This window comes from Myxine glutinosa, chromosome 4 (genome assembly GCF_964187855.1).
Source record: "Myxine glutinosa chromosome 4, kmMyxGlut1.1, whole genome shotgun sequence".
Lineage (NCBI taxonomy): Eukaryota > Metazoa > Chordata > Myxini > Myxiniformes > Myxinidae > Myxine > Myxine glutinosa.
This window is the reverse complement of record NC_136264.1, coordinates 30297157-30324249: the sequence shown is the minus strand read 5'-3', so window position 1 is coordinate 30324249 and position 27093 is coordinate 30297157. Positions and strand designations below refer to the sequence as shown.

General features: G+C 43.9%; 1 protein-coding gene across 1 annotated transcript in view; it reads right to left on the bottom strand.

Moving 5' to 3' along the window:
• DVL3 (dishevelled segment polarity protein 3) overlaps nt 1-27093 on the bottom strand; it is a 115425-nt gene that overhangs the window by 10568 nt on the left and 77764 nt on the right. Inside the window, exons 8-13 of the mRNA XM_068112125.2 lie at nt 20755-20894; nt 16073-16149; nt 15841-15908; nt 15557-15703; nt 12081-12212; nt 9010-9177 (exon numbers count right to left, since the gene is read on the bottom strand). Coding sequence (XP_067968226.1) covers nt 9010-9177; nt 12081-12212; nt 15557-15703; nt 15841-15908; nt 16073-16149; nt 20755-20894 — 732 coding nt within the window. The remainder of the gene's footprint in view (nt 1-9009; nt 9178-12080; nt 12213-15556; nt 15704-15840; nt 15909-16072; nt 16150-20754; nt 20895-27093) is intronic.

The window sequence follows — 27093 nt, the reverse complement described above, 5'->3', positions numbered from 1 at the left end:
CCTTGGGGCGAAAATGAAAAATCGAGCTGCGTGGGGCTAACCACATGACATTCGCCTAACCAAATACCGAAGCACCTGTCAGATTCCACCAACTCCCTCGGAGAAGATGTAGCTTGAACTCGATTACCCCCTAAAAAGGCATCTTTTTCGGGCGTGGCTCCGCCCACAATGGGCACAATACGCCCACTCTAGGCAGGACACAACTAGATCATGATATCAACCTCCCACCCAAGTTTCATCAAGATCGGATGTTATCATCGGGTAGTTATGCTGCGGACAGACAGACGCACACACATGACGAATATAGTGGTCACTCGATAACTCGTGAACCAATTAAAGCTGTTTGGAATAATGACCAAAATAAACAAACTTTGAGCCTTATGCTGCGATCGATCATCCGATGCTGATAAATAAGACTGGATGGTCGACAGATCAGAAGCTGTAGCCAGTGAACTGCAGAGTCATAAAGTCAAATAACATTTATATCTTGTGGTTTATTACCATCTTGAAAACTGCACTTGGTAAGAGACTCGAGTGATTCTGAAACTACTTGCATTTGCTCTGCTTTTTATGCCTCCATTGACGAAGTCGCCGGAGGCATTATGTTTTCAGGTTGTCCGTCCGTCCGTCCGTGATAGGTTTTCGTTACCCGATAACTTGAGAACGGCTAAAGGGATCTTAGTCAAACTTGGTGCAGGTATGTATAATGAGGTAAAGATAAACTGATTATATTTTGGGGTTACGATGTCAAAGGCCAAAGGCCAAAGGTGAGAGGTGAGAGGTCATGTTAGGTAAAAAAAAACCTGTTTCCGCGATAACCTGTGAACCAGTGATGGGATTCTGACCAAATTTGGTACAGTTATGTAGAATGATGTAAAGATGAACCGATTAGATTTTGGGGCCAAGAGGTCAAAGGTAAAATTCCTAATAGGTCTATAACTTGAGAACGGCTGAAGTGATCTCATTCAAACTTGGTACAGATATGTATAATGATGTAAAGATTAGCCGATTAGGTTTTGGGGTCAAGAGGTCAAAATCTATATGTAATAGGTCTATAACTTGAGAACAGCTAAAGGGATCCAATTCAAACTTGGTACAGATATGTATAATGATGTAAAGATTAACCGATTAGGTTTTGGAGTCCCGAAATCAAAGGTCAGAGGTCATTTCAGGTAAAAATGTGATAACATGTGAACAGCTGAAGGGATTTAAATCAAAACTTGTTACAGGTATGTATAATGATTTAAACATGAACTGATAAAATTTTGGGGGCAAGAGGTTAAAGGTCAGAGGTCATGTCAGGTAAAGATGTGATAACGAGAACAGCTGTATGGATTTAAAGCAAACTTGGTACAAGTATTATAATGATGTAATAATGTGGGCAGAGGCATATCGGTCGACGTTGTGACGTTGAAGAGTATCGTTGTAGTTTTCTAACGTTTAACGTTCTAAATAGTCTTCATCATGGCCAGGCATTAAATAAAAGAACTGCATTGATAGAAAAGTGAAGAAAGAGTCGAAGAGTTTTTGAGGAAGTCAAAAAATCTGCTTTTTGAAAAGGGGAAGTTCATAAGTGTTTGGAAAGACGCACACACATGACGAATATAGTGGTCACTTGATAACTCGTGAACCAATATCACCGGAAGATCTTGCCTTGAGAAAGCCATATTGATGGTCAGATAGAAGACTGTGAGATTCAAGATGCTTGAGGAAATGGGAATTGAGCACACATTCTCAATGGAATTCTCAATGGGAATTTGGATATCTCTCTGGCCAATCTCAGAGAGCCTCCTCAGCGTCGACGAGCCTGGCATTTCACTCAGGCCGACTGGCATGGTCTTCAAGCAGCCATCAATCATCTGGACTGGTCTCCCATCTCTACTGCCTCTGACATCAATTCTTCCTCGGAATTCTTCCAAAGTAAACTGCTCTCTCTCGTGCACAGATTTATCCCATCTCGTCTTCAGTTGTCTTACCCTTCCTCCCGTCCATGGTACACTGACTGAATCTTGTGGTGAGGCAGTTGCCCTGAAACAACTTGCCTTTGCCTCTTGGAAGGCAAATCAAACTGAAAGCAATCTCAGTTCCTTTCACCAAGCTCGGAGCAAGTGTGTGTCTACCCTCAGGAGTGTCAGGAAGAACTAGCTCTCCACACTCAGGAATGAACTCTCAAACCTGTCTGCTTCCTCCAAATCCTGGTGGCGTCTGGTCAAATCCGTTTCTGGTGTTTGTTCCCCCTCCATCTTACCTCAAATGGCTACACAGTTGACACCGCACGTGACAAAGCCGAATGCCTCAACTCTGTGTTTGCCTCAAAATCTTGTGTCCCAAACCCATCTCTCTCTGTTCCCACCTTACCCAGTCGAACCCAACTGCTCCTGGACTCTGTGTCCTTCTCTCCTGACAAGGTGGAGAAGTTTTTGTCAAACCTCGACTCTGATTCTGCAACTGGACCAGACGGCATCGCCCACGGGTCCTAAAATCCTGCTCTTCCGCTCTATCTCACCCTCTCTCTGTTCTCTTCACCCTCTCTTTTGCTCAAGGTCATCTGACATCATCTTGGAAATCAGCAAACATTGCCGCTTTACACAAAAAATGTGCAAAAACAGATCCTTGCAACTACAGACCAATCAGCCTGCTCCCAATTATCAGCAAAGTCATGGAATCCATCATTGCTTCGGATGTCAAATGCTTCCTCTTCTCCAATGGCTTGATCTCCGATCATCAATTTGGATTCAGACCAGGTCATTCTACTCTGGACATGCTGCTTCTGCTGTCTCAACAATGGATGGAGGTCCTCAATGCCAAACAGGAAATCAGAGCTATCTCCCTTGACATATCACGTGCCTTTGATACGGTCTGGCACCCAGCTCTGCTCAAGAAACTCTCCTCCTATGGTATCCATGGAAATCTCCACGCATGGCTTGCGGACTTCCTCTCTGGTCGTAGTCAACGTGTGGCCCTGAATGGATTTCTCTCATCTCCCCTTCCTGTTCAGGCTAGAGTTCCCCATGGCAGTGTTCTGGGCCCTGTGCTTTTTCTGGTCTTCATCAATGATCTATCCGACTCTCTGGAAAATCCTCTCTATCTCTTTGCTGATGACTCCAATCTCTGCTGCTCCATTCCTCATCCCTCAGATCGGCAGTCTGCAGCCTCCTCACTCTCTGCAGACCTGGACAAAATCACAGACTGGTCAAACAAGTGGAACATAACTTTCAATCCTGACAAATCTCACACTCTTACTATGTCTCTCCGAAAATACCGACAGGACAACCCTCCCATCTACTTTCTGAATAATCCTCTCCAAGAAGTTCTGTCACTCAAGCCTTTGGGTCTCACTATCTGCCATGATCTTTCCAGGGATAACCACATTTCCAAGCTGACCTCCAAAGCCAGTCGCCAACTGGGCATCCTTTGTCGTGCGAAGTCCTTCCTTGGCGCACCTGACTCCTCACTACATACAAGGCTTTCATCCGCAGCTCAATGGAATACTGTTCTCCCCTCTGGGCCGGTGCTCCTGCCTCACACCTTGCTTGGCTTCACGCGGTTGAAACCAAAGCTTTCAGAATCATCGGAATCTCCCGCGATGAAGCTAACTCCGAGGGCCTTTCACTCACTCACTGCAGGCAGGTTCGTGGTCTTTCTGTCTTCTACCGACTCCTCTCCGTCCTTGCTCCCCCAGCTCTCTCTGTGCTCTGTCCCCCAAATATTCCTACAGGTCACACAAGGTCTGCCAACAACCCTCTTATGGTTAAACTGCCAAAAGCAACTCTCTGCTCACCTTCACTCTTTCATTCCTCTTTTCTCCCGCCTCTGGAACAAACTCCCCCACTCTCTTCAATCCCACTCCTCCCTCCAGGTCTTTAAAACAGCTGTTCACAACCATCTCTTATCTTCCCCCATCCAAAACATTGATCTTTTCTACCCCCGCTAATTCACCCCAGATCCACTTTTTTGAAATTCCAACTTCTTTCCTGGAAGTCCTTGCAGTGTCCACGTGTTTTATACCTCTCCCACCTCCCCCCAAGCCCTCTCCCTCCCACAGATCTCTCGATGTACATGCTCTCAAATGTTGTGTTTGTGTCCTTCACCCTCTCTCCCCATCTTGTCTACAGCTCCCCTTATTATATGTTTTATGTGTCGGTTTGACTTTGTGTGTGATTAATGTAAGCTCTTTCACGAGCCTCGCTCTTGTATACATCAAAAAAAACAAAAAACATTCAAAGACTTTGTGAATAGTAAAAGTCGGAGCAATAGGACAGGAGTTGGAAGGGTTTGAACAATCACCCTTCTTTAAAATAGGCTGTACTAAAGCATGTTTCCAGGAAAGAGGAAAAGTTTGGGTTTTTAAATAAAAACGAAACAATCGAGCAAGCACGGGCGCAAGTTCTGAAGCACACTCCTTCAAGACACGAATAGGAATGCCGTCTTGTCCATATGCCTTGCTTGTGTCCAGAGAGAGGAGTACTTTTTTAACTGCATGAAAAGAGATTATAGTGAGGGGAATAGGGTTGTTAAGGGGTGCATCAGAGGAAGATGGAATGTTACAGTCATCCAGTGTGGAATTAAAGAAGAAAAAAGAACCAAAAAGAGTTGCTTTATCAGTCGGAGACATAGCAAAAGTATCATCAGAATGGAAAAGCTAAGGAAACATATCGCGACAGAAGTTTTTGGAGATGCTTTTAGCTAAGGACCAGAAAGATATATTAGTGGAAGAAGATGAGAGGTCGTCACATTTATTTTGGATAAAGCAATGCTTCACCTCACAAATAACATGCTTGCAATGATTTCTGGCAGATATGACAGCTGGATGTGAGTCGGAGGAAGAAGAGTTTTTCCATGTCCGATATGCAGCATCCCTTGCATGAATGGCCGCAAAGAAGGAATTATTGAAACAAGCGCTGGTATGAGAGATAGACTTCAAAGAGAAGGGGATATAAGCCTCCATTACTGCAACAATAACTTCAGCTATATATACGTTCACCAGAGATAGAGGCATCGCCCGAGGAAAGGTAGTAGTCTTTTCAGGGAAAGTCAGAAAAGAAGTTTCGTAAACCAGTCCAGTCAGCGCTATTGAAATGCCAATACTGGTGTTTAGTCAGAGCAGTCGGAGGAGAAGGAGGGGTGATAAGTAAAGTGATGTTCACAAGATTGTGGTCAGAAGTACCAATTGGAGGTGAAATTGTGTAGCTGTAACACAACGGATTGGAGGTGAAGTATTGGAAGCATGGTCAAGACGATCTGGGATATAGGTAGGGTGGGTGATAATTTGTTCCAAATCATTGAGAATGGAAAAAGGAAGTGCTTCAACTCCCCCAACATCCATGTGGGAAGATTTCAACCACTCCTTGCGGTGATATTGAAATCATCTAAATAGAGAAATTCTGCTTGAGGGTGTTTGGATGTCATGGCCTCATGGCAGGAATTAAGATAGTCAAAAAAGCTGTAAAGTTTGTAGAGTTGGGAGAGCAGTAAGTGAAACGGAGAAAATAGTGATGGTCAGGAGACAAATTTTAAGCCACATGACATGAAAGTTTGGAGATTCATGTTCCACAAGGCGTACAGCAGGCGTGTTGATGTTGGAGTAGATACACACTCCTTCTTTGAAGTGGAATCGTGAGTGAAGGTTGTAGTTAGAAATGTTAAAGGAGTTAACAAGAACGTCATGTGACAATTGGATCTCTGAGAGAAGCAAGATGTAAGGAGAGGTACTTGCTAAATGATGTTCAACACAGGAAAGATTCGAAGAAAGATCACAAATATTGGTGAAATTGATTGAAAAAGAGCCACGTTGATTCAAAAGGCAAGGTTCTTCGGAGGGACCGATACTACTACTGCCTGAGCCTTCCCCCTACCCCCCTCCTCATTGGCAGGAGACAGGCAGGTCACCGGAGATTCTTCGCACCCCATAATGCCAGGAAATAGGGACCATTAACCTTTCGGATTTTATCCTATTTCTTTGGAGGTTTCTGAGGAAATGAGAGGAAAGAGAAATAAAAGAGAGAGAATGTAAAGGTGAGGAGTAAAAATGAGTAAGAAAAGTGTATGATGAAAAGTGTATGACGTTTGTTTGCAGAAAGATTAAAGCTTGCCCGGTAACGATAGTTTGAGTGAGACAGAAGGAAAGACCAGCAATCCTGACACGGAGAGTGCAAGATGGTTCCGTGCACCACTCGAACGCTCCTAAATCAGGACGGTAGTACCACCCTGGGCAGTTGCTTTCTACAACCTACTACCTAAATAAGGGTCCAACCAGATGGGTGTTTTTTTAAGAGACATCAACTCCTGACTGGAATGCCATTGGCTCCCTAAGGGAGCTCATCGGCCCTTTAACAGGCATTGGTTTTAGTCCTGCAGGGTGTCACAGTCACCCTCCCCACTGGCAAGCCAGTGAGGGTAGTCAGTTTAGTCGCCGACTACCCGACCATGCGGCAGGTAACATTGGGTTACATGTTATAAGTGCCACAATGCTCTGAAATCGATGAAAAATTTCGGTGTTGTTTGTTAGGGTGCTGGAACGTTTTTCAATCAAAATTTAATCAAGGATCCATCTACATATTATGCAAGAACTAAAAGTAGAATTTGATGCAAATGCATCAATGGATATGCCTCCACCCATGTTAGATGTCAACCCACTGATAAGTTTGATCTCAATTAAAAGTCTCAACTTGCAGGGGTTGTGTGCGCTCAACAACCCATTCTGCCTCACATTATTTTACATCGTCACCCCTCTGTGCCAGTTCGCTACCCGACATCTCCTACAAGTCCACATCCTTCTAACCCCACCCTTCCTATGTGTCCTCCCTCTTCAGGCACACCCTTCACCCCACCCTCTCCAAGTTTCCCCCTCAGCCAAACTCTCCAAGCCTCCCCCAATTCACCCCCTCAATTCTGCCCGCCGAGCCTCTGCCCTGTCCCACAACCTTCCAACTCCACTGCTCATTCCTCATTGTGTGGACCTTGTTTGGATGTATGAATTTTCCAACCTGGAACCAATTTTCCAACCAATGGCAAATCCTCACTTCTGTACTTGGTGATAACAAACTTCATTGTAAATCTTTCCTGCTCTTCTTCAATTGGTTCATCTGATCATATGCTTGAAAGTCAACATCTCTCTGGCAATTCTCAGAGAGCTGACTCAGTGCTGGCGAATCCAGCAGATTGGCAGGGACCACAAGCAGCCATCTCTCTTCGGGACTGGTCTCCCATATCTATTGCCACTGATATTAACCCTGGGAATTCTTCCACAGAAACCTACTCTCTCTGATGCACAAATTAATCACATCTCATCTTCAGTTATCCTCCCCTTCTTCCCTTCTTCCCAAAAGTGGTACACTGAATCCTGTGGTGAGGCAGTTGCTCTGAAACAACTTGCCTTCTCTTCCTGGAAGGCAAATCTGACCAAAAGGCAATATCTGTGCATTCCAAAAACTCCACAACAAGTGTCTATCCACACTCAGGAGAAACAGAAAACTACATCTTTTCAACCTCAACATTGAGCTTTCGAGCATGTCTCCCTCCTCTAAAACCTGGTGGTACCTGGTCAAGTCTGTCTCTGGTGTAGGCTTCCCTTCCATCCCTTCCTTCACTTCAAATGGCACCACAGACGACTCTACTCATGAGAAGGCTGAATGCCTAAATTATGTGTTTGCTTCCAACTCTTGCGTCCTAAATCCTCAATCTCTGCACCCAACCTTCCCCATCATACCCAACTATATCTTTCGCACCTGAGATGGTGGGCAAGTTTCTGTCAAACCCTCGACGCTGACTCTGCTACTGGACCGGAAGGCATCAGCTCGCTTGTCCTAAGAACCTGCTCTGATGCTCTTGCACATCCTCTCTCCGCTCTTTTCATCCTGCCATTTGCCTTCGTTCATCTTCCATCTGCTTGGAAATCAGCCAACATCACTGTATTACATAAAAAGATGCAAAAACTGAGCCTCCTAACTACAGACCTATTGGCTTACTTCCAATCATCAGCAAGGTCATATAATCTATCATCGCAGTTGACATAAAATCATTCCGTTTCTCCAACAGCCTCATCTCAGAACATCAATTTGGATTCAGATCTGGTCACTCCACATTGGACATGCGGCTGCGACTCGCCCAACAATGGATGGAAGCCCTCAATATCAGACATGAGATCAGGGTTGTCTCTCTGGACATGTCTGGTGATTTTGATACAGTCTGGCATTCTGCCTTGCTCTCCAAACTGTCTGCCCATGGCAGCCAAGGTCAACTCCATGCATGGCTTACTGACTTAATCTATTCTTGTAGCCAAAGTGTGGTTCTCAATGGAATCCTTTCATCCCCTCTCCCTGTCAAGGATGGCCATTTACCAGATGAGAGGAGCAGATTAGACTCTCTAAAGACTGTGTTTCACGAACTCAGGATAGCAACCAAAAGAATTTACCAACAGTAGTCGGGACATTCCTTCGCTGCAGGAGAAAAACTAGAACTACACTCAATAGAGCGCATACCTGCGCCAGGCTGAACAGTTTACGTTTTGTATCCCACTGGTAGGCCGGATCTGCATCTGTGCCTGAACCAAAATCGAATTGGTTTGTTCTTGTCACGCACGCAAACTGTACACCAAGTTTTGTCCAAATCCGTCCATAACATTTTGAGATATCCTGCTCACAGACAGACAGACAAACAGACAGAGGCAAACAGGGGTGAAAACTTAATCTTCTTCCACCTTCGGGAGCAGATGTAATTAATGTATCGTTGCAGTAATTTCTCTGACCAGATGCCATTCAAAAAATGGAGTGTGTGCTATCAGAGATTGTAATCAAGTTCATAACCTATTTTGAACATTTCTCAAAACACAAACTATTGTAAATTCTCACAGGTTGGAATTGAGAACACGCTTAAAGTCAATGCCAAAAAGCTTATTCATCACAGCTGATTTGATAGAAAGAGGATGGTGGGAGTGGGACTCGGAAAGGTCTTGTGGATGGCCTCAGAGATCTGCCTCCTTTCAGTTACAACTATGGACATGGTACTTACTGCCACAGAGATCGCCAAAGATGTAATAACACTGCTCTGAGAATGTGATCTTGTTGACTGTATGTCTGATGAAGCCAGCCTTTAGGAGGTTGCAGGCATACTTCCGGGCATCACGGCGATCCTGAAAGCCTTCCAGGTGGTTGAACAGCCAATCAACCAGGTCAGATCCTGAAGAAAGAAGGAATGATAAATCAGATTATGCAACCATATCAGATATTGCAATTGCCTCTAAAATAAAGGCCTCTATGTTAATAGATAACCAAGAATAAATACTGGCATAATAGGAGGTATTTGAGGAGGTGGAGGAGAGTGGTGTGATCACTATCCAATGGTCAACTTTGTTTTGCAAATAGTCGTGCCTCTCAAAATTAAACCAAACTGGTTATGCACCTGAAACTGCAGGCAAAGTTGTGACCAAAGGTCATTTGCTTTTTGAGATTCTTAATTTGTCATAAGCAAAAAACTTGGCCTCAATTCTGATTGCACCTGTTTAACAAATAGTACCCATCAATGACTATTCATCTGGGACAAAAAGTATAAAAATAGACCAAACCAAAACACTGACAGCATAAGATGGACTGGCAAGATAGCTCAAAAGTACCATACTTGCCTTTGAGCCGTCTTGCCTGGGTTTGATTCTGGACCCGATTATCAACTGTCAACCTGGTGTTTTGCAGGCAGGGATGTCATCCGGAGAGACATTAAGCCGGAGGACCCGTCTGCTTGCGCTAGCTGGTGGATGTTAAATATCCCATGTTGTATTTAAATGAAGATCATGCCATCGTATCCCGGCGCCCCAACCAAATTCCAAATTTCTGTGCTAACCTACCGGAGAAGATGCAACCAGAAGCCAAGTGCTGCAAATACTCGGAACAGCATAGCATGATGAATATAAATCCCTTCTGGAATTTCTGTTACTGCAAAATAAATGACAGAATCCTAACGAGGAAAAGACAAGCATATAAATAATCATAACAGAAATAGTAAAATGATCATCATAGCTCTCCAGATTATGGGAAAACTGGGTGTCGGCGGCGTCATCTAGTGGCGGACCCAATCACTGGGGCACTTTTAGGGGAGAATCTCCATCCTCAAGGGATGCCAAGCCATGAGGTTTGTCCATACTCGATCTTCTAAATGCTGAGTGTCAAAAAGGAAATAGTACGTCCTGTTTTTCAAGTCTTTGATATGACTCGGCCAGGGTCTGAATAGAGCTGCTGACCTCCAGATACTAACCTCAATGACACCATGTCTGGTCTTTAGTGGATAACACATAATGCACTAATAACCCTTAAACGAAAATCGAGTTGTTGGCTGTGTTTGCTCGTTTAAATCAATGCACAGATTTGTTATGAGATAAACTAGCGGGCACCCCCACCACCTGGAAGGGAGTATCTCTCGTGGCACACCTTCGGTGGGCAATGTGCTGTGGGACATTCTTGGAAATGCATTTTATAATTTTTGAAAAGTTTTATTGATCACAACACATCATACTCCATAATCAGAAGATAAAGGAAAATTATGTGTAATACCGGCTAGCACCAAAGGCGGTGATATTTCCACCATGTCAATTTTGGAACTTAGGTTACCTTAGTCATGTCATGAAGGTGCTGGAGAGAGTTCTGTATGGGAGAATAAGGAAGAGTGTGGAGAAGGCGATTGGAGAAGAGCAGCATGGGCTTAGATAGGGCAAGGGAACAACAGATGGGATGTTCGCACTGAGACAGCTAGTGGAGAAGAGGTTGGAGGTGCAAGGTGAAATGGCTTTAGGATTTGTGGACCTGGAGAAAGCCTACGACACAGTCCCGAGAGAGATGATGATGGTGACACTGAGATTGATGGAAGTGCTAGAAGCAGAAGTTAGGCTGGTGGAAGATTTTGTACAAGGGAAGGGTGGTACAGGGAACGAAGGGAATAGTTTTAGTTGGTCTAAGGATGTCGAAGGAGTTCAGTGCGAACATCGGTTTGAGGCAGGGAAGCGCTCTCAGCCCATTCATGTTTATCATGGTGATGGAGCTGATAAGCCGGAAGGTGAACATGAAGGGTATTCTGGGGAGGATATTGTATGCGGAAGACTTGATTGTTGTGGTGGAGAGTGGGCGGGAATGCAGGAAGTACTGGGGAGAGTGGAAGAAGGCACTTGAGAAACATGGGCTAACAATGAGCATGCAGAAGATGGAGGTGATGTGGGTCGGGTAGCAGAGAATGACAGGGAAATACTTTGAGTATCTGGGGGGAACAGTGACCGGGGATGGTAAGGCAGAGGCAGAGGCAGAGGCATGGAGGAGGGTGGAGAGAGTAATGGCAGACAGAAATATTTCAAGGAGATTGAAAGGAAAGGGTCTGATGTCGTGTGTAATGCCGGCCCACCTTTACGGTCTGGAAACGGTGGCACGGACAGAAACAACAAAGGCTGCAGGTTTGCGAGAACAGCTGGGTCAGGTGGATTGCGGGAGTGAAGAGGGTGGATGGAAGGAAAATGGATGAACTGAGGGAGGAGATTGGTGTGCAGATGAGCTTGATCGGGAGATTGGTGAAATGCCGGCTGAGATAGGCTGGACTTTTTTTTTTTTTTTGGATGCAGAATCGAGGCTCATGTAAGAGCGAACACATTGGACATGAAAACATGCACGGACACATTCACGGATGAACTGAAGGAGGAGATTGGTGTGGAGATGAAATTGACTGGGAGATTGGTGATATGCCAGCTAAGATGGGCTGGACATTTGATGCGGATGGGGGAAGAGAGAATGGCAGAGAGCGGATAGGTTGAGGGAACAAGGCAGGAGGAAAAGAGGAAGACCGCAGTTGAGATGGGAGGATTGTGTGAAGAGGGATATCAGTAAGGTGGGGGTGGTGGGAGAGTGGAGAGAGTTGGCTGAGGACAGAGGGAAGTGAAGGAGGATCGTGGTCAAGGCAGGGCAGAAGCCTGGTACCCATTGGACCTCACCCCTTATAAAGGGAAGAGGAGAAGAGGAGAAGAGGAAGAATCCACATTTGCTCCATGATAGTAAAATTATTTCAAGAACAAAATGCAACTATTATCCCACACCCGCCCTGCACTTGCTGACCGATAAAAGCGTTGGGTATGGTGATCTTCAGCCACATGCGATCTCTGACCTCCAGCCCTGAATCAGCTGATGCCATTGCCTTGACAACCATTGCCATGTCAGTGTGAATGGAGAGGTGCAGATCATCAAACCCTGGATAGGGGTGGGAGGGGAGGACGTGGGATGAAATTGACGGAATGGAATAGTGCTCCAGAGGTAAACGATGTATAACTAACACGTGCCACTGTGTATTTCACCCTCATTTATGGAGTTTTGACGAATGCACAAATAAACTAGAACGGCACTCAGTGGAGCGTATACCTCCGCCAGGCTGAACAGTTTATGTTTCGTATCCCAATGATAGGCCGATTCTGGATTCGGACCTGAACCAAAATCTAATCGGCTTGTTCTTGTCACCTAACCAATTCGCCCCCACCAAGTTTAGTCATAACTTGTCCATAACATTTTAAAATATCATGTTATTTATCACTTTTCGCCCGATCACTCAATGGTGAAGAATCACTTAAAAAATAAATAATTCTCGTAACCGAATCCATATTCAGATCGGCACCAAAATGTAATCGATTAGTCCTTTCTTGTCATACACCCAACCTCTCCACCAATTTTCGCCAAATCTGTCCACAACCTTTTGAGATACCCTGTCCACAAACAAACAAACATACATGGGTGAAAACAACCTCCACCCACCTTTGGTGGGGAAGGAAACAATATGTATTACCATCTAGCAGCAAAATCGCGCAAAAAAAAAAAAAAAAAAAAAATCCCTCCCCAAAAGAAGAAAGTACAACCTGGAACAAAAACGTTTATATACTGTGATAACTTGATCTCTCATAGGTTTGTGGGTTGAACATAGTAGTCAACGCTTGTTCAGACATGCCCAGTAATACAAATTTCACTTTTATATACGACTACAAATGAATAGCTGAATTAATGAATGGATGATTTTTAAATCCAAGCTACCACATACAGTACTCCCCTACACTCAAAATGAGTGCATCCCAACCTGACAATGCATTTGTTTGCCAATGTTACAAAATACTCTCCTTTATAGAGTAAATGTGTCATGTATCACTTTCTTCGTTTGGGTTTCAAAACTCAAGGAAAGAAAACTTTTTCATCTCTAGTGGTGTGCAGCAGGATGTACAGGAAATAAAGTAATACAATTTTGCTATGGCTCTCCTGCTACTTCATCTTCTTCTTCCTCCTCCTCTTTAATTTATAGCTTAATGTTTCATCAACTAGATGGTATTCATAGAATACTTACGCTGCGAAGTTTTGAGAAGGATTTGGTGCGAGTCAACTGTTTTTTTTAAGGGTTTGGCTGCCAGACCAGTGACCAATGACGGCACTTATATCAAACTATATTTCCCATGGGTAGTTGATCAATTAGTTAAAGTTTCACACTAATCGGTTAAGCGGTTTCAGGAAAGAAGATTTTCAAACATTTTCACTTAGATACAATATGGCTGCCAAACCACATGACCTATGATATCATAAATTTATACTGGCTCCAATTGGGTAGGGGATAAGGTATGTGAAGTTTCGTGTTGATCGGATAAGGTTCGTTCTTCTATCCAAGATCGATGCCAAACCACATGACCTACAATGTCACCATTTTCACAATATATGCAGCAATTGGAAATTTTCACTTCAATATATCCAGCTGTTTCAGAGAAATAATTATTTATTTATTTTCCTTTTATCCAACATGCCTTCCAGACCATGTAACAAATTATTTATTCGTGAACAACATGTATCCCCAAGGATTGGGGAACATGTGTGTGAAGGTTCCCCACCATCTGTCAAGCCGTTGTGGGGAACAGGATTTTAAAAAGGTTTAGGTTGAACCCAATAAGACTGCCAAACCATGGGATCTGTGATTATTTATGGAACACCCTATATTCCCCAAAGCTAGTAGATCATGTGCATGAACTTTCGCATCGATCTGGTCAGCCGTTCTGGAGAAGAGTATTTAAAAAGTTTTTTATGTTTAATCCAACATGGCTGCCAAACCACATGACCTATAATGTCATCAATTTAATAATCTCGACCAAATTATCCCTAGATGACCCTGAAAATGTTTCATACTGATCGGATCAAGTATTGTACTTGCTGAATTATGATGTCATAATAAAGGCACTGATGACATCATCATTAACATATCTTATTCCCCATAGGGAGTACTTGCAATGAGCCATGTTTCAATTTTTCCATGGAGCGGTTTCGGAGATATAGATGTGCAAAGTTTTTCGTTTTGTCCAACATGGTGCTGTACCACGTGACCTATGATGCCATAATTACCATTAAAAAATGTACACGAGGAGACACTCATGTGGTGAAAATTTAGTATCCATCAGACCAGCAGAAGCAGAAAAAAAAATTCATCCTGATCCGATCAAGCGTTGTACGTGTCAAATTATGATCGGATCGGATCAAGTATTGTACTTGCTGAATTATGATGTCATAATAAAGGCACTGATGACATCATCATTAACATATCTTATTCCCCATAGGGAGTACTTGCAATGAGCCATGTTTCAATTTTTCCATGGAGCGGTTTCGGAGATATAGATGTGCAAAGTTTTTCGTTTTGTCCAACATGGTGCTGTACCACGTGACCTATGATGCCATAATTACCATTAAAAAATGTACACGAGGAGACGCTCATGTGGTGAAAATTTTGTATCCATCAGACCAGCAGAAGCAGAAAAAAAAATTCATCCTGATCCGATCAAGCGTTGTACGTGTCAAATTATGACGTCCTAATGAATGCACCGGAAGCTTGGTGTTGGCTTAGCGGTTAGGGTGCCGGCTTGGGATCCTGGGCTCCGAAAGCCGGTTGATTGCTGAATTAACGCCGGGGGATTGACTCAGCCTGTCATCCTTCCGAGGTCGGCAAAGTGAGAACCAGTCACTGGCAATTCCCTGCGTGTCGCAAGAGGCGACTATAACAGGGTTGTCAGCAGGAAGGGCATCCGGCCATAAAACATTGGTTCAAAAAGAGGACCACAGTGCCCAAAAAAGGCCAACCTCTGCTCTGTGGGGAAAAATGGCCTCTAAAGGTGGTTCTAATGAATGCACCGATTACATCATCATTAACATATCTTATTCCCCATGGGGATTATTTGACAACGAGGCATGTTTCAAAGATTTTCCAAGATACCCCCTTCCACTTATCACGTGACCTATGATGTCATAATTATGACTTAGGGGATACCCCCCTCCACTTACCACGTGACCTATAACATCATAATTATGACTAAAAATTCTACAAGGGGAGGTGCTTCTATGGTGAGCGTTTCCTGTCAATCCGACCAACGTTTGCTGAGAAAACGAATTTTAAAAATGCTGATACGTACGTACGACATACGTATGTACGCACCCGATTGCTTAACCGCGCTTTTCGCTTTGCGGGCACAGGGTAATAATAAGCTTGACAACATCATCATAAGTTGTAAATTGTAGCTTGTACTCACGTTCAGATTCAGGAATAGAAGAGCTGATTGAGGATGAGGTGGAGGTGAGGGCGCTCAGGGAGTGTGTCATGCCATAAGGGTAAGCACCCGTCATGGCTGCCGTATGTGTTACCCACGCAGCAGGATCAATGGGTCGCACTGGTTCACCTGCAGACAGAATGTACATAGGAAATGAGGAATAAAAGCAAAATGACTGAGTGAGCAAAATGGTACACAGCATGGATTGAGTGGAAAACACCTTGTAGTGCAGGTGTGGTGAATGTGTGGGTGCGGATGTTTCTCACTGCGGGGAATAGTGAAATAACCACGAGGAGCAGGATCCCAACATTTGGCAACTGTCAACATGATTGGCCTGGAGGTTGTGGAAGTTGGGGGAGCGGGAAGGATAAAACAGACATAGTACACAAATTTGGTTTTTCAACAGTGATGAAGGCCAGGCAAAAGGGAAACACAAAAAGGACACCAATTGAGATCCTTAGCATGTCGGAATAGGAGGTACAACAATTTAAAACTTACCCTGGTTTGTGTACAATATCCCTCAAAACCCTGACTGCATCATCATTGCTCATGTTCTCAAAGTTGACATCATTAACCTGCAAAAGAAGAAAATAAATGGCAGCATAAAGGCCATTGATTGGTGGCAGGGCTGGACAAGGGACTTACTATAACGCAAAGGCCTCAAACACACATGCAGCAATACTCAGAGCAGAGTACCAGGAAACCTCTACAATTGATCACATAAAGCCATGTGAAGACTGTCGCTATGTGTCAGTACGAAAAATTACAAAGGATTTTGGATGCTTGATTTGCCCAAAATTTGTTCCAAGTCATCATAATTGCACTTCCTTCGTTGTTCAAATAGTTGTACAATCGTGATTACGCAAGCTCCTCCGACGAAATGGACAGAACAAAATGGTGGCTAGAGATGGAGCAAGCTGCCGTAGGAGAGCAAAATAAAACAATAACTGAAACTACAAGGGCACTGGGTAGAGCACATACCTCTGCCAGGCTGAACAGTTTATGTTTGGTATCCAACTGATAGGCCGGTGTGGATTCGGACCTGAACCAAAATCTAATCGGCTTGTTCTCGTCAGCAAACCAACTCGTCAATCTAGTTTTGTCATAACTCGTTCAGAACTTTTTTGAAATATCATGACATATATAGTTTTTGGCTCTATTTCTCAATGGTGAAGAATCACTTTAAGAGTTAAAAAAAATTCTCGTATCCGGATCCGGATCTACACCAAAATCTAAACAATTCGTCCTCGTCACACATCCAACCTGTCACCAAGTTTCATCCGAATCCCTCCACAACTTTTTGAGATATCATGCTATACATAGCTTTGGGCCCTAAGCTATCCCTCAATGGTGAAGAATCACTTTTAAAATGTTTATAATATCCGGATCTTCGCTGAATCGCTGAATTAACGCCAGGGGGGTTGACTCAGCCTGTCATCCTTCCGAGGTCGGCAAATTGAGTACCAGTTCACTGGTAATTCCCTGCTTGTCGTTAAAGGCGGCAAAAAGGGTTGGCGTCAGGAAGGGCATCCGGCCGTAAAACATTGCTTCAAAAAGGGGACCGAAAAAACAACAACAACCACGGTTCCCGAAAAAGGCCAACCCCCGCTTGCGGGGAAAAATGGCCTCTAAAGGTGGTTTTTTTTTTTTTTTTAAATAATATCCGGATCTTCAGCAAAATGAATCGATTCGTCCTCGACACACAACCAACCTGTCCACCAAATTTTATCCAAATCCGTCCACAACTTGAGATATCTCGCATACAAACAAACAGACAAACAGAAAAACAAACAGACAGGGGTGAAATCATAACATCCGTCCATCGCTGATGGCAGAGGTAATGACATGAATGAAACTGCACTGGAAGTTCCAAGCATAGACTACGCAAATTGATGCAAAAGCACAGTGCATGGAATATTGGAATAGGGTGTTCAATGTCTTAACAGGAAGATGCCATATTTTTATCTTGAAACTCACTCGATCCATTCTAACATCCTTTCCAAGCTATGCACAGTAAAAACTAGCCTTTCAATCCAAATTGTGACTTGTTTGATCATGCTAATCCCTTGTGGACCCAAAGCAGATCCTTTGCATTTTGTGTACAAAAGGCAATTATTTGTAAATGCATCATTAACCCTTTGAGTACGGATGACGTCCAGTGCCGCAACCCACGAAAAAGTTTTGTGTACGGATGACGTTACTACACGTCATCGACTATACCTATACATAGATCGTCAGTACGTGGTTGCATTCCCGTACCAAAATGCCAAATTAATCCCGTACCAGAGGTATTTTTATCAAAAAATCCCGTACTCAAAGGGTTAAACGGGCCTAAACCAATGACTAATCAATTAGAAAAAGAGACTCGTACGCACTAGTGACTAGTGACTAGTGTGTGTGTGTGTGTGTGTGTGTGTGTGTGTGTGTGTGTGTGTGTGTGTGTGTGTGTGTGTGTGTCATGCTTCATTCTCAGGAGTTCCTGCTGTCGTAAAATCATAAAAATTGGACCGTTGGAAAGGTAATAATAGATCAACTTGGAATCAAAATATGCACCCGTTTAATCACAAAGATACCTATTTTAAATGTCCTTGCTTCCAGGATTGAGGCAGAAGAATCGGGACCTCGAGCATTAATGTAGCAGTTCCAACGGTAACATTTATTATTCTATGAGAACAGGTAGCCTTTAGAAGGACACGAGAAGAGCACACAAAATTGTATCAAGTAATACTTCTCGAATCAATAAAAAATATACAAGAGTACAGAGTAAGAAGACGCAAACAACAACAACCACAGCCATGACAACAAAAATTGTGTATTACTGTTCTGTACAACACAACAACATGCATTTTAAGGCCATTTTCCCTGCTAGAGCGGGGGTTAGCCTTGTGGTCCCCATGACAATCTTCTCCATTTTGCCCTATTTTCTGCATCTCTCCTTGTTAACCCCCTTGCCCGCATTTCTTCTTCCACCATCTTTAGCCAAGTCTTTCTCTGTCTTCCCCATCCTCTACTTCCTTCTACATTCATTTCCATCACTCTTCTCAACCAGTCACTTTCATCCTTCCTCAACACATGACCAAACCATCTCAACCTGTTCCGCTTCACAGCATCAATCACAGGCTCTATTCCCATCATCTTTCGCAATTCATCATTTGTCTTCCTCTCTCTCAACGATACTCCGCACATCCACCGAACCATTCGCATTTCCACCCTTTCCAGCCTTTGTTTCTGCTCTACGTTCATTACCCATGTCTCGCTCCCATAAATCATAACACTTCTCACACATGCAGCATACACCTTTCCCTTCAGCTTCAACGACACTCCCCTCCTCATCAGCATGCCACGCAGTTCCCGAAACCTCTTCCATGCACATCTCACTCGAGCAACCGTTGCCGAGTCTGATCCACCTTCTCCATTCAGCATGTCTCCGAGGTAGCAAAATGTTTTCACACCTTCCAGCTTCACGCCGTCTCCAAGATCCAACTCAACATTTCCTCCATCTGCAGCTCCCTCTGTGCACACCTTACATTTGAATGTAGCTGCCACACTGGTTAATGACCCTCTCAGACCACTACATTTTTGATGAACCCACTCAGCGCACATTGTACATTGAATGGAGTTCACTCCGACACCCTTCATGCACACAGCACAGGGCCACTTCCCAGTTCATTCCACCTCACCACATGCTTTACCACTTGCCATCACCTTCGTTTTTCCGATATTCACCTTCAGACCTTTTGTCTCCATACATTCCTTCCACTTGTTCATATTTTCCTTCAGTCCATCCATACTTTCCGCAATCAACACCAAATCATCTGCATACAACAACTCCCATGGTAAACCCTCTTTTACGTTCTGAGCCAGCACCTCCATCACAGCTACAAATAGTAGTGGACTTAGTACCGACCCCTGATGCACTCCCACCTTCACCTCAAACTCACCACTGTTCCCGTCCTTCGTCCTTACAGCTGTGCGCGCTCTTTTGTACATTGCCATCACTACTCTGGTCAACCATTCCTCCACTCCTAACTTCCTCAATGCCCATGTCAATACTTTGCGTGGAACCCTATCGAATGCTTTCTCCAGATCAACAAACCCAAGAAACAACTTCTTCCTCTTCTCCATGTACTTCTCCTGCAACTGCCTCACAATGAAAAGCGCGTCTGTCGTTCCTCTTCCTGGCATAAATCCAAACTGCATTTTGTCGATCTTCACTTTCTTCCTTATCCTCCTCTCCAACACCCTTTCCAAAACCTTCATTCCATGCTCCAATAACTTTATCACTCGGTACGAGCCACACTCCAGAGGGTCACCTTTCCCCTTGTATAGAGGGACGAGGGTACTCAGTTCCCAATCCACTGGAATGCGGCCTTCTTTCACCACCAGATTACAGATCTCTGTCATTCTCGTCACACCCCAACTTCCTACTGCCTTCAACATATCTCCCACAACTCCCGTCGGCCCTCCACTTTTCTACTCTTCATTGCTTTTATCGCTTCCTCAACTTCCTTCTCAGTTATCTTCTCTGCCGGTCCTAAAACTGGGTTACTCTCTATGTTGCCATCCCTTTCATTCTCTGTATTCAACAGCATTTCCATATATCTTTTCCATCTTCCTTTAATTCCATCTGGGTCCACAACGATTTGTCCCACTTCATCCTTCAAGCAACTCACCCCCATCACATCACACCTCTCTTTCGCTATCTGCTTTGCAATCCTGAATACTGCACTCTGACCCTCTTCCGAATCCAAGCGTTCTCTGAACATTTTCCTACATGCCTCCTGCGCCTTTACTGCCTCTTTCTTTGCAGCCTTCTTGGCTGCCTTATAAATTTCATGCTCTGCTGTTTCTGCTCCCGTACCCTTCGCCTTCTGCCACTCCTTGAACGTCTTCCTCTTCTCGTCAATCCTCTTTCCAACTTCATCATCCCACCACCATGTTTCCGAGTGCCTCGGTGGTCGTTTTGTCCATTCAGGACTGTTCTGTCCATTCAGCAATTCATATTACTTCATTTCACATCCTCATTGACACTCACAGATAAACATGTAATATCTTTGTGAAGTAAAACATGCTGTCTTTTGTTTAAAGCAGTCAACGAAGCAATGGTGGACTCACAAAGTTGAACGAGTAATACAAAAAGAACAGAAGCAAATGGGAAACATATAGGACCGTGTAGCTACCTGAAGTAACATGTCACCAGGCTCAATACGTCCATCTGCTGCCACAGCGCCACCTTTCATGATCGATCCAATGTAGATGCCACCATCACCCCGTTCATTGCTTTGCCCAACAATGCTTATGCCCAAAAAATTGTACTTCTCTGGAAAAAAAAACAAAAAAAACCAGGGAGGGATGGATAAGTATACATGTATGCGACACTGTACAGGCACATTTTTCCTTTTTAAAACAGATAAAGGAAGATAAGGTAAATAAATATAGGATAAATAAATATGAATATTTTCAAGTATAGATGGAGGTAGAGAAGTTTTTGGCAACCCCCGACTGTTATTCTGCAACTGGACCGGACAGCATCAGACCATGTGTTCTAAAAACCTGCTCTGCTGCTCTAGCATATCTCCTCTCTGCTCTTTCCACCCTGTCATTTGTGCTAGGTCATCTTCCATCTGCTTGGAAATCAGACATCACTGCACTACATAATAAATATCCCAGAGTGGGCTGACAGTCATCTCTTGAGGTTGTAGTCCAAACCTCTGCTGATTTGGAGGAACCCTCCTGGGAGACCCCTGATCTCATGGGAGGCCCCTTGATTCCAAATCGGAAAATCTAAGACTGAGCAATCCTGCGGACCACCGAGTAGAAGGGCGGGTCTCAGAGCGATCGGTTGGTAAATAAGGGACGGGTACGGATCCGAAGTTTGGGGGGTAGCCTCCTCCTCCCCCCTCCCCTCTCCCCAGGAGCCCCCATGATCCGAAATCTAAATATTGAAGCCCGAGCAATTGTGCAGGCTACTGTCTTGTATTCATGCGTAAAGTTTCAGAACAATCAGCCAGGTGACAAAGGAGGAGTAGCAAAAAAAGCAAAAAGTTAATGAACGACTGGATGGGCGGATAGACATCTGGGTATCACGACCTATTTTATAAGTTCATCTCTTCAAGAATCGAGATGGGAAAACCTAAAAATGGTACAAAAACCTATTCCCTCAACTACGGACCAATCAGCTGACTTCCAATCATCAGCAAGGTTATGGATCATTCATCACAGTTGACTTCAAATCTTTCCTTTTCTCCAACGGCCTGATCTCAGATCATTAATTCGGATTCAGATAAGGTCACTCTACCTTGGACATGCTGCTTCTGCTCTTATCCACCTGAACTCTTGTCCACCTACAAAGCCTTCAGCCACAGCTTGATGGAATACTCCTCTACCCTCTTGGCTGGATTCCCTGCCTCACACTTTGCTCATTGAATCTCCCATGAAGAAGCTGAATCGATGGGCCCATCACTTCCACATTGCAGACAGGTTGGTGGTCTCTGTGTTCTACCACCTCCTTGCACCCTCTTCTCTTTCTGTGGTCTGCCTCTCCCTCCCCCCATTATCCACCAATCTTTCCGAGCCACAGTTTCTGCAGGACACACGCAGTCTACCAGCAAACCCTTCTGATGAAACTCCCAAAATCCAGAATCACTGCTCTCTTCCACTCACTCATTCATTCCTCTTCTTTCACTCCTGTGGGACCAACATTCGCATTATCTCCTCATTCTTCCCTCGAGAGCTTCAAGACAGCTGTTACCACCATCTTAGATCGCCCCTCCCCCATCCGACACCAAAGATTTTTCTACCCCCATGAACCCGCCCCAAGCCCACCTCATTCCCAAGTTTCCAGGTTTTACTTCCTGAGATTTTGCTGCTTTGTCTATCTTGTCCACCCCTGCATCTTCCTCTAGCCCTCATTCTTCCCCACATTCATTATTTATGTCTCCCTCATCCCTAATGTTAGTGTGTTTTCACCCCTCTCTCTACTCTTACATTTTTATCAGTTACATTTTATGTTCTAGCTCCTCCATGAGCCTCCACATTGAATACAAGTATACAAAATAGGACAATGAACGATATATGCAACACAGCACATTGGGATTAATAGTAGGTTATATTGGAGAACCAGTTCACAGATGTAATAAATCATAAGAGGAGGAAATCGGAGAGAGGAGGAGGTGTCAGTGGGCAGCAGACTTGAAATCCTGAAGGGAATAGCTCGAGACAACTAACTCAAGAAAAGTTCCACAGGAGGGAGAACAAGGGGATACATGAATGGAAATAAGCATTACGTTTACATTATGGAAAGGTAATAAGATAAACTTCTGGAAGAACGAGTGCAGCCCAGAGAGGCAAGGGTTGGGCAGACAGGTCAGACAGAGGGCAGGATGGGCAATATCGGAATAAAAAGCCATCTACCATTAAGCGGTGTACAGGTGAGCAGGGAGCCCTGAGACTCAGCATCTCATCACGAGATACCAATAAAACACACATCCTTAGATTCCACAGCCTTCAGTGTAAGATCAGAAGCAGCAACACCAGCCCACAAGGGGAAGGCATGTTCCCTGACTTGCATATCTCCAAGATGGCCCCCACAGCAGCTGGCTTTGGTCAAGCACTTTGAGATATGATATGCCTGAGAGAGGTTTTTGCTAATAGTGAGGCTTAGGAGATCCAGAGACCATGCCTCTTCCAGAGGTTGAGCACATAAATAAATTAGGCAACTTGCTGGATGCTCTTTATGGAGAGACAAAGTGAGACATAAGGCTTCCTTGCATCAGAATACATGTTCCAAGAAGATAAAGTTGCTTATTTTACTGAGGATTGTCTGAGAGGAATGCTGCCTGCTGCAGCATACCTGTCGGAAAGGTGAGGAACTTTTTCTACAAAGTGAAGCATTAGATTTCCCAATGATGAGGAGGTCATTGCAGATGTACATCAAGAACAGGATTGGTCGCAGAATGCTACCTTGAGGGAAACTGACCTCTGGATGTAGAACATGGAATAAAACTCTATCCAAATTAATCCGCTGCGTTTTGAGAGCATGAAAAACCGAAACCAGTCTGGGATGGAACCCTGGATACGAATATTATGACAGTTTGCAAATCAAGGCAGGTTGCTGGGCAGAATCAACTGCACAGGAGATGCTCAGTAAAAGGTGGGCCTTGAAATATTTTTATGCTTCCGGCAACCTTGTCACCAGAGGCATTGTGTTTTCGGGTTGTCTGTCCATCCGTCCGTCCATGATACGTTTTCGTTCCCGTGATAACTTAAGAATGGCTAAAGGGATCCAAGTCAAACGTGGTACAAGTATTATAGTGATGCAAAGATGCACCGATTCGATTATAGGGTCAAAAGGTCAAAAGTAAAAGGTCCTGGTAGGTAAAAATTCTATTACTGAGCTAACTTGTGAACCAGTGATGGGATTTTGACCAAACTTGACACAAGTATATACTCGTATTATGATGCCAAACCTGCAGCAGATCCGAATTAGTAAAGCCTAAAATGTCACAAAAGGGCTTGAGTGCAATACCATGGACAGCGTAAGGATACCATGGTATAAGGAATTATTACAAGCCAACTGGAATGGTGAAAGTTAAGGTCACCTTAGATTAGGAAGGAAGAGTAGGGTTAGGATGATAAGAGGGAGTCCGAGTTGGGAGAGAGAGCTGCATACACGGAATCATTATAATTGGCAAGGCGGGAGACCAGGCACAAAGACCAAAACATGCATTGATAAAGACTACAGTGGGATTGGGGGACAGGACAGGGCAGATACTATGAGAAAGAGAGCCTTCAGACGTAGCCGACAATGCCACAAAGAGAACAGGAGATCATTCTTCCATGAGCCTACACTTTGCCGACAAGTTTGATTGTTTTCCATTTTACTTTTAATGAGCTGGATGGAGGGCAAGTAAGAAAATAAGTGAGGGGTGAGCAAACTAAGAAATTATGGTGAAGGCAGGAATACAGCAAGATAAAATAGTGGGATCAAGATAGCGATGAAGGAGGTACATTTTTGTGGGGTGGAGGTCTTTGTTTTTCATATTCTGTTGTAAAAATGGGAAGCAAGACAATCCTATTTGAAGGAGGGAGGTGGATAGCATTTGAAGATGAGGATAAAGAATGAGAACAAGCAAAACAAAGGGCAGTACAGGTAGGCTACACATCCCATTGCATCAACTAAACAAGTATATAATATATAAGTATATATAAAAGTGTATATATACACTACCGGTCAAGAGTTTTAGAACACCTCAATTTTTCCAGTTTTTATTGAAATTTACACAGTTGAATGTCTCAATGTACTCTGAAATTAAGCATAGAACAAATAAACAATTGGAGATCAAAAAAGAAATCATAATCATTTTGTTTAAAAATTTTTAATTTAAATTTTTGACTCAGCAAAGTAGCCACCTTTTGCAGATATAACCGCCGAACACAATCGTGGCATTCTTTCTACAATGGAAATCAAATATTGTTCGGGAAGTTCTTCCCAACACTGTTGCAGAAGTTCCCACAAATGTGTTGCACTTGTAGGTTGCTTTGCTTTCACCCTTCTGTCCAGTTCATCCCAAACCAGTTCGATGGGGTTTAAGTCTGGAGACTGTGCTGGCCATTCCATGATTTGAAGCCTACCGTCTTGTTCTTTTCCTCGAAGGTAGTTTTGACATAGCCTGTAGGTGTGTTTAGGGTCATTATCTTGCTGTGGGATGAACCCCTGACCAACTAGGCATATACCAGAGGGTATTGCATGGCGCTGCAAAATGCTGTGGTAGCCCTTTTGGTTCAGGGTGCCAGTCACTCTGTGCAAGTCGCCGACTCTGGATCCAGCAAAAGAGCCCCAGACCATCACGCTTCCTCCTCCATGTTTGACATTTGGTGTCACACACTGAGGAACCATCCTTTCGCCCACTCGACGGCGTACAAAAACCCTGCGTGATGAACCAAAGATTTCAAATTTTTATTCATCGGTCCATCAGACTTTCTTCCAGTCTTCAGTAATCCACTGGCGGTGCTTCATGGCCCAGGCAAACCTCTTTTTCTTATTTTGCCATCTTAGCAATGGCTTTCTTACTGCCACTCGACCTGTCAAACCTGCAGCTCAAAGTCTTCTCTTCACAGTTGAAACTGAGACTTGCTTATTTCGACCAGTGTTAAGCTGTACTTGAAGCTGTTGTCCTGTGAGCCACCTATCATGCAAGCTGTTGACTCAGATACTTGTCTTCTGATTCTGTTGTGGCTTTGGGTCTGCCAGACCTCTTCCTGTCAGAGTTTCCTCCAGTTTCCAATATACTACTTCCTGCAGTGCAATATTGTCCAAATAATGCTGCAAAGGGTATAATAACAGTCTGTTCCAATACTGCTTTCATACAGACAGGGGGTTTGTAATCAAGTAATCAGCATAGGTTGGGACACCTGTCGGAATTGTTTGCATCAAATTTCAAGGCTTAATTTACTTACATTGCTGCAAACAGCTGTAAGTTGTTAACCCATTACTTGTTCCCTGAAGAAGGCCTTTTTTTTTTTTACAATATAACTGTGCAATTTACATTATTTTCCTGTTTTTGCTAACCTAAACTTTTTTTTTTTTTTACCTCGAGCAGGTTACTGCCTACATTTGTACCATTTCAGGTTATTCACTGGACATTAAACTGCGTAAATTTCAATAAAAACTGGAATAATTGAGGTGTTCTAAAACTTTTGACCGGTAGTGTATATATACATATACATTATACATATACACAAACACACACACACACACACACACACACACACACACACACACACACACACACACACACACACACACACACACACACACACACACACACACACACACACACACACACACACACACACACGGGACTTACAGAGACAGTAATGAAGAGACATTCTGACGATTAGAATAAACCAGCAGGGGATACCCGGCGCTACCCGGAGGGATAAGGGGAGGACAACAGGCACTTCCTGGCTGGGTAAATTCCCAGCATTGGTTTTAGAACGTGTTGGACATTGAAAAGTTATCGGAGTTATTGGCCTCATGCCGTTACCTTTTGCCTGCAGGCCGACGGCAGCACTGCTTGACCCCACATGCCATATGCACTTTATAGCGGTCTTTGGTGGCCTCAAAACGGATGTCACGGCCAACGTGTGGTAGCTTAAAACCTTGCCCAGATTCTGAAGTACCTGCACCCAAAATTTGGGGCCTCTAGGTGCTACGCTTCAGCTGTGAAAGAATAACGTACAAAGTACAAACGCACAAACAAACACACAAACACTTGAAAATATTTACAAGAGAGGCATGCATAAATCTATCGGATTGGCGGAATCTTTTACGGAGGAGCAAAGAGCGCATATCGCACTTGCTTCAAATTGGAAACCGAACATCTTTATTGAAGAAATAAAACATTGTCAGGCATTTGATAACTTCATGATTATATGGGATATCACAGAAGCATAAGAAGAAGCAGAGTTGACTTGGAATGACATAACTATGTTCTTTGATATACAAGGCACGCTGG